Here is a 13,326-nt window from a genome sequence, read left to right as displayed (position 1 = left end):
GATGGATTTATGTATCTCTGATAAGAAGCCGCAGAGGCTGATCAACTACCAGCTGCAGTTAACTATCCTGCAACTGGCCTTGTCGTTAATGAAAGGAAGATTATTCCAAAAACTACCCCTCGTATATACCAGAGGCAACCCGAGGATTAATATTCCTATTTAATAGATTTGAAGGCTGCCTAGCACGAGGTTTGTGGCCCTGCCCCCTTCACCTATGGTTTTCCCTGAGAGGTTAAGATGCCCACGAATATACGTTGCAATTCTCGAGATTTTGGATGTCAGCTGTTGCGAATGGTTCACTACTCCCAAAGAGCACCGGTGTCCATGGGCGAGCCAGTCTCGCTCATAGAAACTCAACGGGCGTTCCGTTGTACTCCAAACCCCGCACGGCCCAGGTACAATGATGGCTTGGATTGATTCAGGAATATTCATATCTCTGATATGTCTCGGCTTGGGTTTGGATAAATCCAGGAGAGCGTGTCTTGGAAAATGACATATCCTGGGCCTTGTAATCAGATGAAACCACTATACCAAATTTTTCTTTATCCTAGGTATCTTCCTGTGACTAATTAACCCAGGGATAGTTGGTCAAGACGGCAGGTTCTGGTTTAGAAGGGAAGCTCTCCCAGATGGATGATATCCCAGGAGAGGCCGAAGGCGATACTTTACACTATATATTGGAAACTTCACTGATCTTCCTTAGTGACACATTCCTCCTGTCCAAGGATTGACGCGACCTATATGGAAGACTTTCTGAACGCCCTGCCAGCTTGCACTGCTTTTGAGACATACGATAAGGTAACAGAGCTTCTGTTTTCTGATATTTGTGTATCGAAATTGACGTCGAGTGTAAAAAGACCCCACAAGTTCTAAGGCCACCTCCGACCGTCTTCTAACCTCAAAGGTGTCCGAACATATAGGAGAGGGAAAAGGCCATCTACCCTTGAATCAAAACATCTGGTCACTGCAGCAACCCAAACCGGGTGAAGAAAGCATTGGGAAGTAGGGGAGCAAATCGGAAATGACGTTAGAATGACAATTCTATAAATCATCTCGAGGAAAGAATAACACTCGATTCTTGGGAGTCTACGGCCGCCTCTCAATTTCAATTTCACCAGGTGTGCAAGGCCCAAAGGCCTGTTCGTATCCAATTGCGACGTACGGGCCAACATCACCGCGTTTCGGCAGATTCCTCTTGTACTTGATCGAATTACTGCTGCGGCGACCTTCATCAGTAAGATAAGACTGACCTGTCTCACGATGGTCTAAACACAGCCGAGCCAGCTTATACGCTGGTATGCATTCGCATTTATAAGCTAATATCATTATATCTGAGTAAGCATGTTCATACTAATGCTGTTGTATATCTGCTGCTCTTCTTTTTGAATGTTAGAAGTGCAAAAGTGGCATGGGTGCTTTGAACAAGTAGCTTTTATCATGCGCACGTGGTGGTTCTTCTATACTGCTGGACATCCGATCAAACCTTTGGATAGATAACTTGTTTGTAATTACCTAAAAGCACCCTAGGTAGTAATAACTAGAAACTTGGAATAATGATATTGATCAGCAGCACACTCACTCGTACCCAGTGTATTTCTTATATACCCCGCAAGACTCTAGGATGCAGAGTCTCCAAAGAGGGCATAGTGTTCACCGTTGGGTAGCAGCCTCAGGCCAAGAGATGCGGCCGAGCCCAGATCAAGAAAGAAATTTGCAGGATTTAGGATTTGATGATGGCCTATGGGATATACTGCCGCCAACCGGCGCTGCTGCCAAGAATGTGGCTGCTTCGTTGGTGGCCGTTGGTGTATGGCCAAGTGGCTGGTTATACAGATGGTATGGTGTGTTTGGGCAGACCAAGTAAACAAGGTGTGTATCATGAATGGGGTGTGTATAGTCCCTCTATTCCCTCATGTTCGTCAGACTAAGGTATGATAATCAACAGCAGAGGGAGAAGGCAGAAAAGATATGAGTATAGAATATCTAGTATCCGTCCTGGAGCTTTCAATATAGGAGACCAGGTGTCTATAATGTATGATATCAGAGCTATACCAGGAAGAGTAGGATGATCAGATAAGCAATCGACAAACCCTGATTTGCCAGAGGAAATCCCTAGCCTCCATCATCTCATCACTAGCCATGTTGATCACTACATCGGATGTGCGCGTTTTTGTGGAATTGTAGTGTCTCTCCTGTTGGTGGAGAATCAGCCAAGTGGCGGATTGTGGCAGTGCTCTGACTTGATTGCGCGACTTGGTCGAATGGAGGGGATAGATCAGAGTTAGTGGCTGTTTTAGATTTACAAGAGAGTTTTTTTTGGAATTGACAATCCTTCCTTGTAGTCCAGGACTTTGTGTGTTTGTTGGAGTTGTATCAATGATAACATGTAGAAAGTGGAATGAATAGTCAAAGGGTCTTTTCTGAGGATTTCCAGGAACGAACTGAGACACTAAACCCAAATGGGAAAAGAGCTTGGAGCAGGAATGGACATCGGATCCACCGGAGGGTTTTCTTCATTCCTCCCTTCCTCCCTCTCTCTTCGCCTCATTTGAGGTAATGACATCCCGCTTGATCCCCTAATGGCTACAGGTTCTTGAGCCATTCACTTTAGGTTTCTTAGATCTCGATCCTGGTTCCTTGGTCAAATTACATCCGTCCAAGTCAATACTCGACGTCATCATCCCCTGCCTGAAAGCTAGACGTTGGGTTGATGTGACCCACCAGGTTGAAGAGAGAGGCTGTGCACTCGGCATTTCTTCTTGGTGGAAAAGTGGACTTCAATCCCCTCGTTTCGCCCAGTGGGCCAATGAATGGTCCGGTCTAGCCGAAACGCATCCCCTTTGGAGCGACTGAGACAGAGGAATCCTTGGAAAAGCTCCCAAAGACGTGGCTGGCGTTGAGCCACCAGACCACCTCCATTGGTTGGACCTTTGTTCTTCGCACGGCCCTGAGCTGGTTTCCTTTATCCACTTGTTTGTTCACCCCAGTGGAACTTGGGAGAGCTTTTCCTATTAATCCCTCTGGTCATTGTGGAAATTTTCTTCCTTTTTAGGGGTTTTGAGTGAGAGCCAAGCACCGAAAATCGCAAGAGAGACGCGGATTCCCTTTCTCTTTCTCCATCCAGCTAACCCACCGAGCCACACCCTTGAGAGTCAAGCCGCTTTCGACTCCGATCATTCGAGTCTCCATTTCGATCTCCAGTGAAGAATACCCGAGGCGTTTGATTGTCTCCATCCATCGCAATAATTCTGACCAAAGAATTGGTCCAGATGTGTACGTCCCAGAGCACTTGACCTCTGTCTGTTCCATGACCGAGGGGGAGTCTCCATCTTTCATCTCTTACTTTTTCTCTCCTTTCATATCCATTCTTCCTGGTCTGGACTCTGCGCCACTCGTGATTTTCGCTCTTTTGCACTTTCATCATACATACGTCGTCGCTCACCAGATACTTATGCTTCCTGCCTGTCTTTCAATTCTTGACCTCGTCTTTCTTTGTGTCTGTCTTGCGGATTGATATGATTTGATCATACGCGTCATATATTTTCCATTTTCACACTCTCTCGGGTTAATCAGACATTCCCATCTTTGATTTTTTTTGATTATCTTATTCCTCTATCTTATTTTAATTTCTTTTACTGGTTTATGACAAACAATCTCTTTGAAGCAAACTACTTGTTGTTAATATCTTTATTTGCGCCCCGTCGGATCCTGCGGTCGAGCTTCTAGTGCCTGTATACTTCCCCCTGGTGATCCTGTCGGATAGTGGCGCCTGGAAACGGAAAATCATCCATCTACTTCACTGGCAGTTGAGCTAACAGGTTGTGGATATTCATACAGCGTTTCCAGTACCTTTGCGCTCGGCGTTTCGCTCGCATACATTGGGGCCCAGAAGAACCATGACTGGCCTTTCTTCGCCGCACAATGGCTCCCTCGAGCGGGGCGAGAGAGAGTCTCTGATCAACGAAACCAGTCGACTCAATGCCAGCCTCGAACGGGAACGTTTCAAGCGGGACAGTCGTTGGGCGCATTTTCCAGCCAATGTCATTCGATTGACCTGGACGACGTTAGTGCGCGATTATGTCAATGTCCTGCTCGTTTTCGTGCCTCTGGGCATCATCGCTGGGGGCCTCCATTGGGACAGCACTGTCGTGTTCACGTTGAACTTCATCGCCATCATCCCCCTCGCGTCGTTGCTGAGTTTTGCGACCGAGGAGCTGGCGGCGGTCATGGGACAGGCCATGGGGGGTCTGATGAATGCGACCTTTGGTAATGCGGTGGAACTGATTGTATGTGCCAACACCCCTCTTTGCGTCATTCGCTCCGTGGACGGTAATCACTGACTCGGTCGGTTGCGCAGGTGAGCATCATCGCGTTAAGGGACAACCAGATCCGGGTGGTCCAGGCCAGCATGCTGGGCAGCATTCTGTCCAATATCTTGCTGGTGCTGGGCTGCTGTTTCTTCGTTGGCGGCCTTCGCTACTCCGAGCAATCCTTCAACAGCACCGTGGCGTCGACCATGTCGTCTCTGATGACCGTGGCGTCGGCGTCTCTCATCATTCCGGCCACGCTCTACCCCTTCTTGACTGCCTCCAATGGCCCGGGGCAGGAGAAGAAGACCCGGGATAACATCCTCCTTCTCTCACACGGAACCTCCATCATCCTGTTGGTCCTTTATGTCATGTACCTTTACTTCCAGCTCCGATCGCACGCGCGACTGTTCGAGGAAGTCAATTCCGATGCCGAGCACCATGGCGGTGACCCGGCCGAGGCCGAGGCCGAGGAGGAAGAACGCATTTTGAGTCCCTGGGCCGCGAGCATCGCGTTGGTCGTCGTGACTGTCCTCGTCGCCATCTGCGCCGACTATCTGGTCGGGAGCATCGATGACATCGTCTCTCGGACCGGTATGAGCCGCACCTTCATCGGGTTGATTCTCATCCCGATTGTCGGAAATGCGGCGGAGCATGTGACGGCCGTCGTGGTCGCCTGGAAGGGTAAGATGGACCTGGCCATCGGGGTGGCCATCGGGAGCAGTCTGCAGATTGCCCTCTTTGTCACGCCGTTCTTGGTCATTCTGGGGTGGATCATTGACCGCGACATGACGTTGCACTTCCACGTTTTTGAGACCGTCGCCTTCTTTATCTCTGGTTTGGTAGTTACGTTCCTCATCCAGGATGGAAAGTCGAATTACCTCGAAGGAGGCCTCTGTTTGGGATTGTATGTGGACTCGCCCCTCCCTCCTTGTTTGATGATCTCATCCCTTGTGCAACCTGCTGACTGAACCCTCAGGTATATGATCCTGGCCCTCGCGTTCTACGTTTACCCAGACAATGTCAACGAGGACAACCTGTTCATCGGTAACTCTTGAGGCAATATCGAGTTGGGAGACGCACGTTGCTCTGAAATCTTTTGTAATACCACGACATGACTTGTGCTTTCTCTTCTGTCTTTTCCTCCTATTATTTTTTCCAAAACCACACGCGCGCCATGCTTGATCGACCACATGCTTGACATCCATCGAAATTCACCGTCACTCTTTGATGTCTAGTCCATACGTTGCCCTCGAAAGGCATCTTCGAAACGGCTTCCATGCCGCTTCGCGTTTCTCATACGACACCTGGGTTCAGCACTGCGGGACAGTTTTTTTTCTTATCTTTATGAGCAGGGGTTCCCGTTCATTTCTGGCGACTCTATTTTCTTTTCTTTTCTTTTCTTTTTTTTCCCCCTTCCCCGTCTAGATTGCTGCGAGTTTTCTAGTTGAGGGTCAGGATGGGCTAAAAAGGACATCATGTACTCTGGGATTCGTAAACTTATTTCCTGCGAAGAAAAAACACCATCCTTGATGGATTTGAATTCACTACATCCTTTCTCAAGTTTCACAGGCTTTCAAAATATCAAAACGTACTGTGCATTTTGCACTCCGTAGACAACAATTATACGAATCCTACAACTCAGGCGCTCTTGGCGTTGAATGACTAAGCGGGTGGAGAAGAAAATCGTTTGCCCGATTTCAAGGCACATGGATACGGATACGTCGAGACGGCGAAAGATTGCATCTCCTCCACACCCACCACCGCCATTGAGTCTTTACCTTTGACTGGGTTTTAAAGATGCCGCCCCGTTTGAACCTTTTTACGGCCAGAGCAGCGGTCTTCCGCCCGGCCTCCAGCAACCAATCCGTGTCTCGCCGCAGTATCACGTCGCTTCTCAACGCCAACCGATCGTCTGCCGCATCGCCGAGCGCGACAGGCTTGAAGTCATGCCTGTCGCAGACGCGATACAGTTCGTCGGATTCCAAGGGAAAGGATGATGCTGCGAAGGTGCCGGAAGAGCCTCTGCCTCATGTCAGTGAGGAGGCCGCAGAGGTGGCCCACATCATGAACAAGAAGTGTGATGGTAGTGCGCCGGCGAGTCCGGAGCTGGAGCAGGGGACGCCTATTTCGGAGGTGAGTTTTCTTCTCACTTCTTTTCCTGTTTTTCCTTCCCTTTATCTGTGTCTTTTCGTTTGAGATCTTCGGACCTGGACTCCCGCTGACCGACCTGATAACTAGATCTTCAAACGAGACACCGACGCTCAGAAGTACGCCCCCAAAGTGCTCAAGGACCAGAGCAAGGGTCCCTCGGGCACCCGCTCGTTCTCGACATCGACCCGCCGGACACAGGCCAACCTCCAGGGTAACAACCAGATGGAGCCCGCCGCCGCCATGGTGGCCAGCATGATCTCCCAGGTCAACCAACAGGCGGCGGAGCTCAACCCGGGCCTGAAATTCCCCGCGCCCGAATCCCTCCCCAGGACCGAGAACTTCCGCACGCGTTACGATACTCTCCTCGATCAGTTCACCAAGCAGCTGATGCGGGATGGCAAGTTGGCTACTGCCCAACGGGTGTGTACATATCAACCATGGGCCTAGTGTCACACATGCTAATTAGAAAAAAACAGAACATGTCCTTCATCCTGGACCATCTCCGGACCTCTTCCCCTCCCCAGGTCCACGCCAAGCGCCGCCTGCTCGGCAGCCCTTCCACCCCGCAACTCCCCATGAACCCCGTCCTCTACCTCACGCTGATCATCGACTCCGTGGCCCCCGTGATCAAGCTCCGCCAACAAAAGGGTATCGCCGGTGGTGGTGCGTCCGTGCCCGTGCCCTTCGCGCTCAACCAGCGACAGCGCCGCCGTCAGGCTATCCGGTGGATCATCGACGCCTCGGACAAGCGACGGGACAGCTCGCTCGCTCAGCGGGTGGCTAATGAGTTGGTCTCTGTGGCTGAGGGCCGCAGTGGTGTGTGGGAGCGCCGGGAGCATACGCATAAGATGGGTGTGGCTGGTCGGGCTAATGTTGGGTTGACTGGTCGTAAGTAGTTTACTGGAGGGAGGTTAGAAGGTAGGGGGAGGGTGGTGCTTTGTACGACTTATTGTCTGTTTTTTATTTTCTATACCAAGATGGTAGTTTCTTTGGTCTAGGACGGGATGGAGGTGCTCCCATCTGATGTATTTTAGTTTTGATTTTGTAGCCATTGAGATCATTCATGCATATAGTCACTGGACCTATCTAGATTCGCCTCGTTCCCGTATGGTAAAGTCGTGCTTCGTCTCCATTGACTGGTGTGCTTGTTAGAAACGACTTAATCGCAGGTTACACTTGGTGGACCATATAATCAAGACAGCGATTGCACCAAATGCTTAATCGGTATTGAGTCAGGTCTGATATGATCGATATCCCACCAATTATCCACAATCTCGAGATCCTCCCCCACGCCATGCCATACATTTTCCAGTGTGTAGCGTGCCATCTGAGGTTATGAGTTGAAATGTACAGTATAGCGTTGGCCATCAGTGCTGAAGCCTTGTACGGACGGGACAGACTTTTTGGCCATTTCCCTTTCATGGTAGCAGATAGCCAGGTACGCGGTCAACTGCAGCTCAGCACTCCCAATTTTTCTTTCTTCCTGGCTTCGGCACAGACCAAAACGGAGTCTGAAAACCACAGCCAGAGTGTGCATCCCGCTGCCCAGTCCGCGAGACCAGTGAACACATATAGAACAATTTGACACCCGAGACTGAATGGGTTATCTTGTCTCTTTTTGTAGAGTATGACAGCCACTGTATTGAGATACGCAGGCTTGATATAACTGATATCCCACATTGTAATCGTGAAACATTTTCAAGTCGTATGTGTACTTGAAGGCCGCCGGTATCTGGATTATGTCTCGTCGGTGTCTTGAGCTAGAATGTTTTCTCTTGCGAGAGCCTTTGATAGATGACTATAAAAGACGTTTGCGTTACATTGTCTGTCTTCACCTATTCAACGGTCAATATAGAGTCAATACAGAGCAATAACGGAGAAGCGAACATTTACGGAAAGCTCCTGATTATCTAGGGTTTTGAGGCAAATGTTGTTGGAATTGTATCAGTCGTATCAAGCCTGGTCAACGTGCTGATTCGGTCTTTCGGTGCAAGGGTTGAGAAGGGTTGATGTCCGTATTTGAGGTGCTGATATGGATAGATAGGATCATATAGTTTCAGTCCTTGGCTAGCCCAAAGCTGGTTTTGGATCAATATGACAAGCATATCAAGTCAGCTATAGTGAACGAGATATGGAGCCTGTCTGTTCAGAACAAGGTCAGGAAGATGTATACCCTGGTTTAAGATTAACTGATGAAGCTGTACCTGTGCCTATCTTAATCACTGCCCAAATTCAGGAGATTGTGCTATTTCAGACTGGTCTTGCTGTCACTGTAACTCTATAGTAATACCTGTCATAGACCAGGTACCAGCCCTATTTGGTGGGATAGCAGTTATAAGGCTGATTGATCGATCACTCTCATATAGTTGAAGATCCCGTCATATATATATATTCTACGGAGTATACTCCACCAGGACTATGCACAACTGTTCGCATACATTATATATGACTATAGATCAAACAGGACTACGGAGTACTAGTATACTAATCCAGTAGATGGTAGGTTCTTACTAGGTAGCTACGTAGTGGGCAAGATGCCGTACTGGTATTACCATCAGTGACTAATTGGATCAGAATATTACGTATCTCAAACCCTGTAATTACGTGATTTTACTCCTGGCAAGCTTGGCCTCAGGCTTGGCCGGGCCAGAGCCACCTAATCCTCCTCAGCCTTGTAAGTAAGCCGGTTCCTTCTTCTACTTCCTCTCTCTCTCTCTCTCTCCTCCCTATCCTTTTCTATCCTTTTCTACCCTCTTGTATGCAAGTCAGTCGAGATTATCCTCGGTTCATCCCTTGTTTGATTCCCTGGATTGATTGATTGGTCCGTACCTAATGTGCTGTCTCTCCACTGCAAACCGAAACTAACCCGTCCACAGATCCAAACCAACGGGTCCCTCAATCGATCTCCTCCCCTCCTACCATCGTGCCTTGATTTCCAATTAACTTGATCGTCATCCGATCTCCCCTCCCCCTCCTCTTATCCTCTCCCTCCCCATTGTCCCCCTCTCGTCCGACACCGTGTCGTCGAATGCTGCCGGACCGAAAGTGGCACGCTTCGCTTCTGCGACGAGTGCCTTCAGTGACAACGACCACTTGAACCCCCCTGCGCCCCCCACTTCTGGCCAGAACATCGAGCTCCTCGACTATCCCGTACGACCTGAGACTGCCCCTGGCGCACCTTCGTCGCAGACCGCATCCCCCAATCAGGACCCCCGATCCATTGACTCGTTCCGAGAGGCGAAAGAGCGTGCATACCCCAGGCGGTATCTCCGGGACAGACCCTTCACGCTTAAGTACTGGGTCGAGGCGCTTCACCGCCGCGCCCATTATCCCCAGGACGCCTCCAACATGAAGTTCTCGCACAGTCTCCAGTTCAATGCGGTGCCGGAATGGAGCTCCCATTACATTGCTTACAGCAATCTCAAGAAATTGTATGTGCCTCGCCTGCTGTGTCCTGTCCACCGTGACGCCTCCGGATCCCGGCTCTAGGCCTCAACAAGGTGTTTCCCGGTCGTCCCGCGTGCCAGTGCGACATTTCGTCCGGACCAGCGGTCTCATAACGGAAGACAACTCGATGGCTAACGACCCCATTTGGTCTTTAGGGTATACACGTTGGAACAGCAGGTCCACAAGGCCAGTGGACGCCCCCATACCGATGTGGAATCTGCCCCGTTGCTCGATGATTCCCCCAACCCGGACGCCGTCTTCCGCCACGCTCTCAACACCGAACTGGATAAGATATGCCTTTTTTACGACGACAAGGAGGATGAGATCTTCCGGGAGGTCGATGGCGTTGTCAAAGAGGCCGACGATTATGCGATCAACTCCGCTGGTGTCAATATTGACCCGATGAGCGAGAACATGTTCAAAGCGCGAACGATGAGTGCGGGATCCCAGCCGCGACCGATGGCTCCCTTCCGCGATCACCTTCCGGATGCCGATCGACGTCGGAGCGCAATTAGCGCGTCCGCGGCCGAGGGCTATGACGATGATAGCGACGACGAGGCACAAGCCCAGGCCTCCCGTCCGGGAACCTCCCACTCACGTGGCGCAGAGTCCAACCCCCTGGAAGGAAACCACACCGACGGCATGGGCGATTCGAGCTACCTGGGCGACTCGCGACTGATGCGCAGCCGCAGTGGGCCCCAGGTCGAACATTTCACCGACCTCCACATTCTGGACCTGTACAATGCCGGCCTTTCGCTGAAGAAGCGGGCTGTTGACGCTTATGTCTCGCTCTGCGGGCTCAAGTCCTTCATTCAACTGAACCGCACTGGTTTCTCCAAGATCCTCAAGAAGTACGATAAGACCCTGGATCGTAACCTCCGGCGGGAGTACATGAACTCCACCGTGGCCTGCGCCTACCCCTTCTCAGATTCGACCATGACTACGGTGGAAGACCGCATTCATATGATGGAGAAAGTCTATGCGGACGTGGTCACCTCGGGGGATTTGCCGCTTGCCACACGCGAGCTGCGGCTCCATTTGCGGGAGCATGTGGTCTGGGAGCGGAATACAGTCTGGCGCGAGATGATTGGTATCGAGAGGAAAGCCCAGGCGGCCAATGTCGGCATCCGCCGGACCCTCCTGGGCGGAGATGAAGATCCCGCCACTGCACGGCGCCAGGGTGACGAACAGGAGGGGGGCACCAAGGAGCTCCGGACCCCCCTGGGCGTGTTCTATCCGCCTCAGTGGCTCTGCAGCTTGAGCTTTGGGTCCCTCATCCTCATTTTATGTATCTTTGCGGCTTTGCTTGCTAGCCCTATCATGGAGAAGCCGGAGCAGCAAAATTGTCTGGCCATGCTGGTCTTTGTTAGTATGCTGTGGGCTACAGAGGTACGAACCCATCGGTGTCAGGACACTCGTCATCATACTTAATATTTCTGGTTTACAGGTCATTCCGCTCTTCGTCACGTCTCTCCTTATCCCCTTCTTGGTGGTCGTACTCCGCATCATGAAGTCGACAGACAAGCCCTATCACCGTTTAGGGACCAAGGAGGCCACCGGTGCCGCGTTTAGCGCCATGTGGACCCCCGTCATCATGCTGCTGCTCGGAGGATTCACCATTGCGGCGGCGTTGTCAAAGTATGATATTGCTCGTCGCATGGCCTTGGTGGTCTTGAGCAAGGCTGGCTCGAAACCGGGCATGGTGTTGCTTGCCAACATGTTCGTGAGCATGTTTCTCAGCATGTGGATTAGCAACGTCGCTTCGCCGGTGCTGTGTTATTCGATCATTCAGGTACGTCTGCTTATGTCTCGTGTGCCTCTGTGCGGGATACTTATACGTTTAACAGCCTCTGTTGCGGAATCTTCCTCCTGATTCCAGGTTCGCCAAAGCCCTTGTGCTGGGTATCGCGCTTGCGGCCAATGTAGGAGGTGCCGCGTCGCCCATTGCGTCGCCGCAGAATATCATCGCTCTGCAAAACATGTCCCCGAACATCAGCTGGGGCACGTGGTTCTTCATCGCGCTTCCAGTCTGCATCATCTCCATCTTGCTCATCTGGGTGTTGTTGCTGATTACGTTCAACGCCAACCACGGCACGACCATTGTCCCCATCCGACCGATCAAGGAGAAATTCACCGGCGTCCAGTGGTTCGTCACCTTCGTCACGTTGTCGACAATCGCCCTGTGGTGCGGCAGCCATCAACTCGAGCACGTTTTCGGCGACATGGGCGTCATCGCCATCATCCCGATGGTCCTCTTCTTCGGAACCGGCATCCTCAACAAAGAAGACTTTAACAACTTCCTCTGGACCATCATCATCCTCGCCGCAGGCGGCCTCTGCCTCGGCAAAGCCGTCACCTCGTCGGGTCTCCTCCACACCCTCGCCGGCAGCATCCGCGCCCAGGTCGAGCATCTCAGTCTGTACGGCGTTCTGATCGTCTTCTCCGCTCTGATCCTCGTCGTCGCCTCCTTCATCTCCCACACCGTCGCCGCCCTGATCATGCTCCCGCTCGTCCGTCAGATCGGCGTCGGCATGGACGATCCCCATCCTGATCTATTGGTCATGGCCAGCGCCCTGATGTGTTCCGTCGCCATGGCCTTGCCAACCAGCGGTTTCCCCAACATGAGTATGTTTTACTTCTCTCTCTCTGTCGTATAGTAAGATCAATGCTAACAAATATAACAGCCGCCATCATGACCGAAGTGCCCCAAACCGGCCAGCGCTACCTCCAAGTCCGCCACTTCTTCACTCGCGGTATCCCAGCCAGTATCATGTCTTTTGCAGTCATCGTCACGCTGGGGTACGGATTGATGTATATAGCTGGATTATGATCTCCCCTAGCTTTCTCTTTTCGAAGATCCTCTTCTTGCCTCCTCACCCTATCCACCCTGTTTTTTCTCCTCGAGTTTGATACTATACAAGAGGTTTTGTGACGAATTATCTTTCTTCTTTCTGCTATCTTATCTCACTGGTCTTGGTTCTCAATGTTGTTTTTGAAAGATTAAAGATTGGATGTGGGCGATTTCCGTCTGTCAGTGATTAGACGACTGCTAGTCAGTTAGCCTAGCTTAGCTTTGGTATTATTGCATATAAACTGTCATCTCTTCTTTTTCTCCCATGCATTCGTTATTCGTTCTCAAGTAAATACATACATACACGAATCACTTAATATAGGGAGTTAGCCGTACTAGAAAGTGCATTTCATTCCAGGTACTACGATCTGTGTACAAAATTAGCACTGAACCAGTGTACCCTTAATACTTGATATTGAATACGAGACGTATTTCGTTCAATTCACAGCCTGTCTAGCCAGATCATTCATGGGGTCAACCTGACAAGACAAGCCAGTACTGTACATTGACGCCTATCTAGGACAAAATATGGAGAAGAAAGAGAGAAAGGAAGGAGACATAAATAAG

At 50.7% G+C, this 13,326-nt stretch overlaps 4 protein-coding genes across 4 annotated transcripts; 3 read left to right on the top strand and 1 right to left on the bottom strand.

The window, feature by feature from the left end:
* Positions 1–1,399: 1,399 nt before the first annotated feature.
* On the bottom strand, positions 1,400–1,955 carry BDW47DRAFT_98778 (uncharacterized protein). The gene has a single exon (XM_024820723.1). The coding sequence runs from the start codon at positions 1,878–1,880 to the stop codon at positions 1,617–1,619; it is 264 nt and encodes an 87-aa protein (XP_024675921.1). The 5' UTR covers positions 1,881–1,955; the 3' UTR covers positions 1,400–1,616.
* Positions 1,956–3,660: 1,705 nt separating this feature from the next.
* BDW47DRAFT_42732 (calcium/proton exchanger) lies at positions 3,661–5,408 on the top strand. Its single transcript, XM_024819006.1, has 2 exons — positions 3,661–4,286; positions 4,358–5,408. The coding sequence occupies exons 1-2, from the start codon at positions 3,897–3,899 to the stop codon at positions 5,276–5,278; spliced, it is 1,311 nt and encodes a 436-aa protein (XP_024675920.1). The 5' UTR covers positions 3,661–3,896; the 3' UTR covers positions 5,279–5,408.
* A 631-nt stretch (positions 5,409–6,039) lies between these two features.
* Positions 6,040–7,547, top strand: BDW47DRAFT_42694 (mitochondrial 37S ribosomal protein uS7m). The gene is made up of 3 exons (XM_024819005.1): positions 6,040–6,443; positions 6,549–6,881; positions 6,938–7,547. Exons 1-3 carry the CDS (start codon positions 6,108–6,110, stop codon positions 7,355–7,357), a joined length of 1,089 nt encoding a protein of 362 aa, XP_024675919.1. The 5' UTR covers positions 6,040–6,107; the 3' UTR covers positions 7,358–7,547.
* Positions 7,548–9,336: 1,789 nt separating this feature from the next.
* Positions 9,337–13,012, top strand: BDW47DRAFT_42674 (putative plasma membrane phosphate transporter Pho87). The gene is made up of 5 exons (XM_024819004.1): positions 9,337–9,892; positions 10,064–11,297; positions 11,356–11,700; positions 11,756–12,533; positions 12,593–13,012. The coding sequence occupies exons 1-5, from the start codon at positions 9,810–9,812 to the stop codon at positions 12,736–12,738; spliced, it is 2,586 nt and encodes an 861-aa protein (XP_024675918.1). The 5' UTR covers positions 9,337–9,809; the 3' UTR covers positions 12,739–13,012.
* Positions 13,013–13,326: the final 314 nt, after the last annotated feature.

The sequence above is a fragment of the Aspergillus candidus genome, assembly GCF_002847045.1.
Source record: "Aspergillus candidus strain CBS 102.13 unplaced genomic scaffold BDW47scaffold_3, whole genome shotgun sequence".
In the NCBI taxonomy this organism is placed as follows: Eukaryota; Fungi; Ascomycota; class Eurotiomycetes; order Eurotiales; family Aspergillaceae; genus Aspergillus; species Aspergillus candidus.
This window is presented reverse-complemented; position numbering and strand designations above follow the sequence as displayed.

Coding starts and splice junctions, on each gene's coding strand:
- BDW47DRAFT_98778 (XM_024820723.1), bottom strand. CDS start 1,880: ATGATACACACCTTGTTTACTTGGTCTGCCCAAACACACCATACCATC.
- BDW47DRAFT_42732 (XM_024819006.1), top strand. CDS start 3,897: ATGACTGGCCTTTCTTCGCCGCACAATGGCTCCCTCGAGCGGGGCGAG. Junction 4,287..4,357: donor GTAATGCGGTGGAACTGATT/GTATGTGCCAAC, acceptor TCGGTTGCGCAG/GTGAGCATCATCGCGTTAAG.
- BDW47DRAFT_42694 (XM_024819005.1), top strand. CDS start 6,108: ATGCCGCCCCGTTTGAACCTTTTTACGGCCAGAGCAGCGGTCTTCCGC. Junction 6,444..6,548: donor AGGGGACGCCTATTTCGGAG/GTGAGTTTTCTT, acceptor CCTGATAACTAG/ATCTTCAAACGAGACACCGA. Junction 6,882..6,937: donor AGTTGGCTACTGCCCAACGG/GTGTGTACATAT, acceptor AGAAAAAAACAG/AACATGTCCTTCATCCTGGA.
- BDW47DRAFT_42674 (XM_024819004.1), top strand. CDS start 9,810: ATGAAGTTCTCGCACAGTCTCCAGTTCAATGCGGTGCCGGAATGGAGC. Junction 9,893..10,063: donor TACAGCAATCTCAAGAAATT/GTATGTGCCTCG, acceptor TTTGGTCTTTAG/GGTATACACGTTGGAACAGC. Junction 11,298..11,355: donor GTATGCTGTGGGCTACAGAG/GTACGAACCCAT, acceptor TCTGGTTTACAG/GTCATTCCGCTCTTCGTCAC.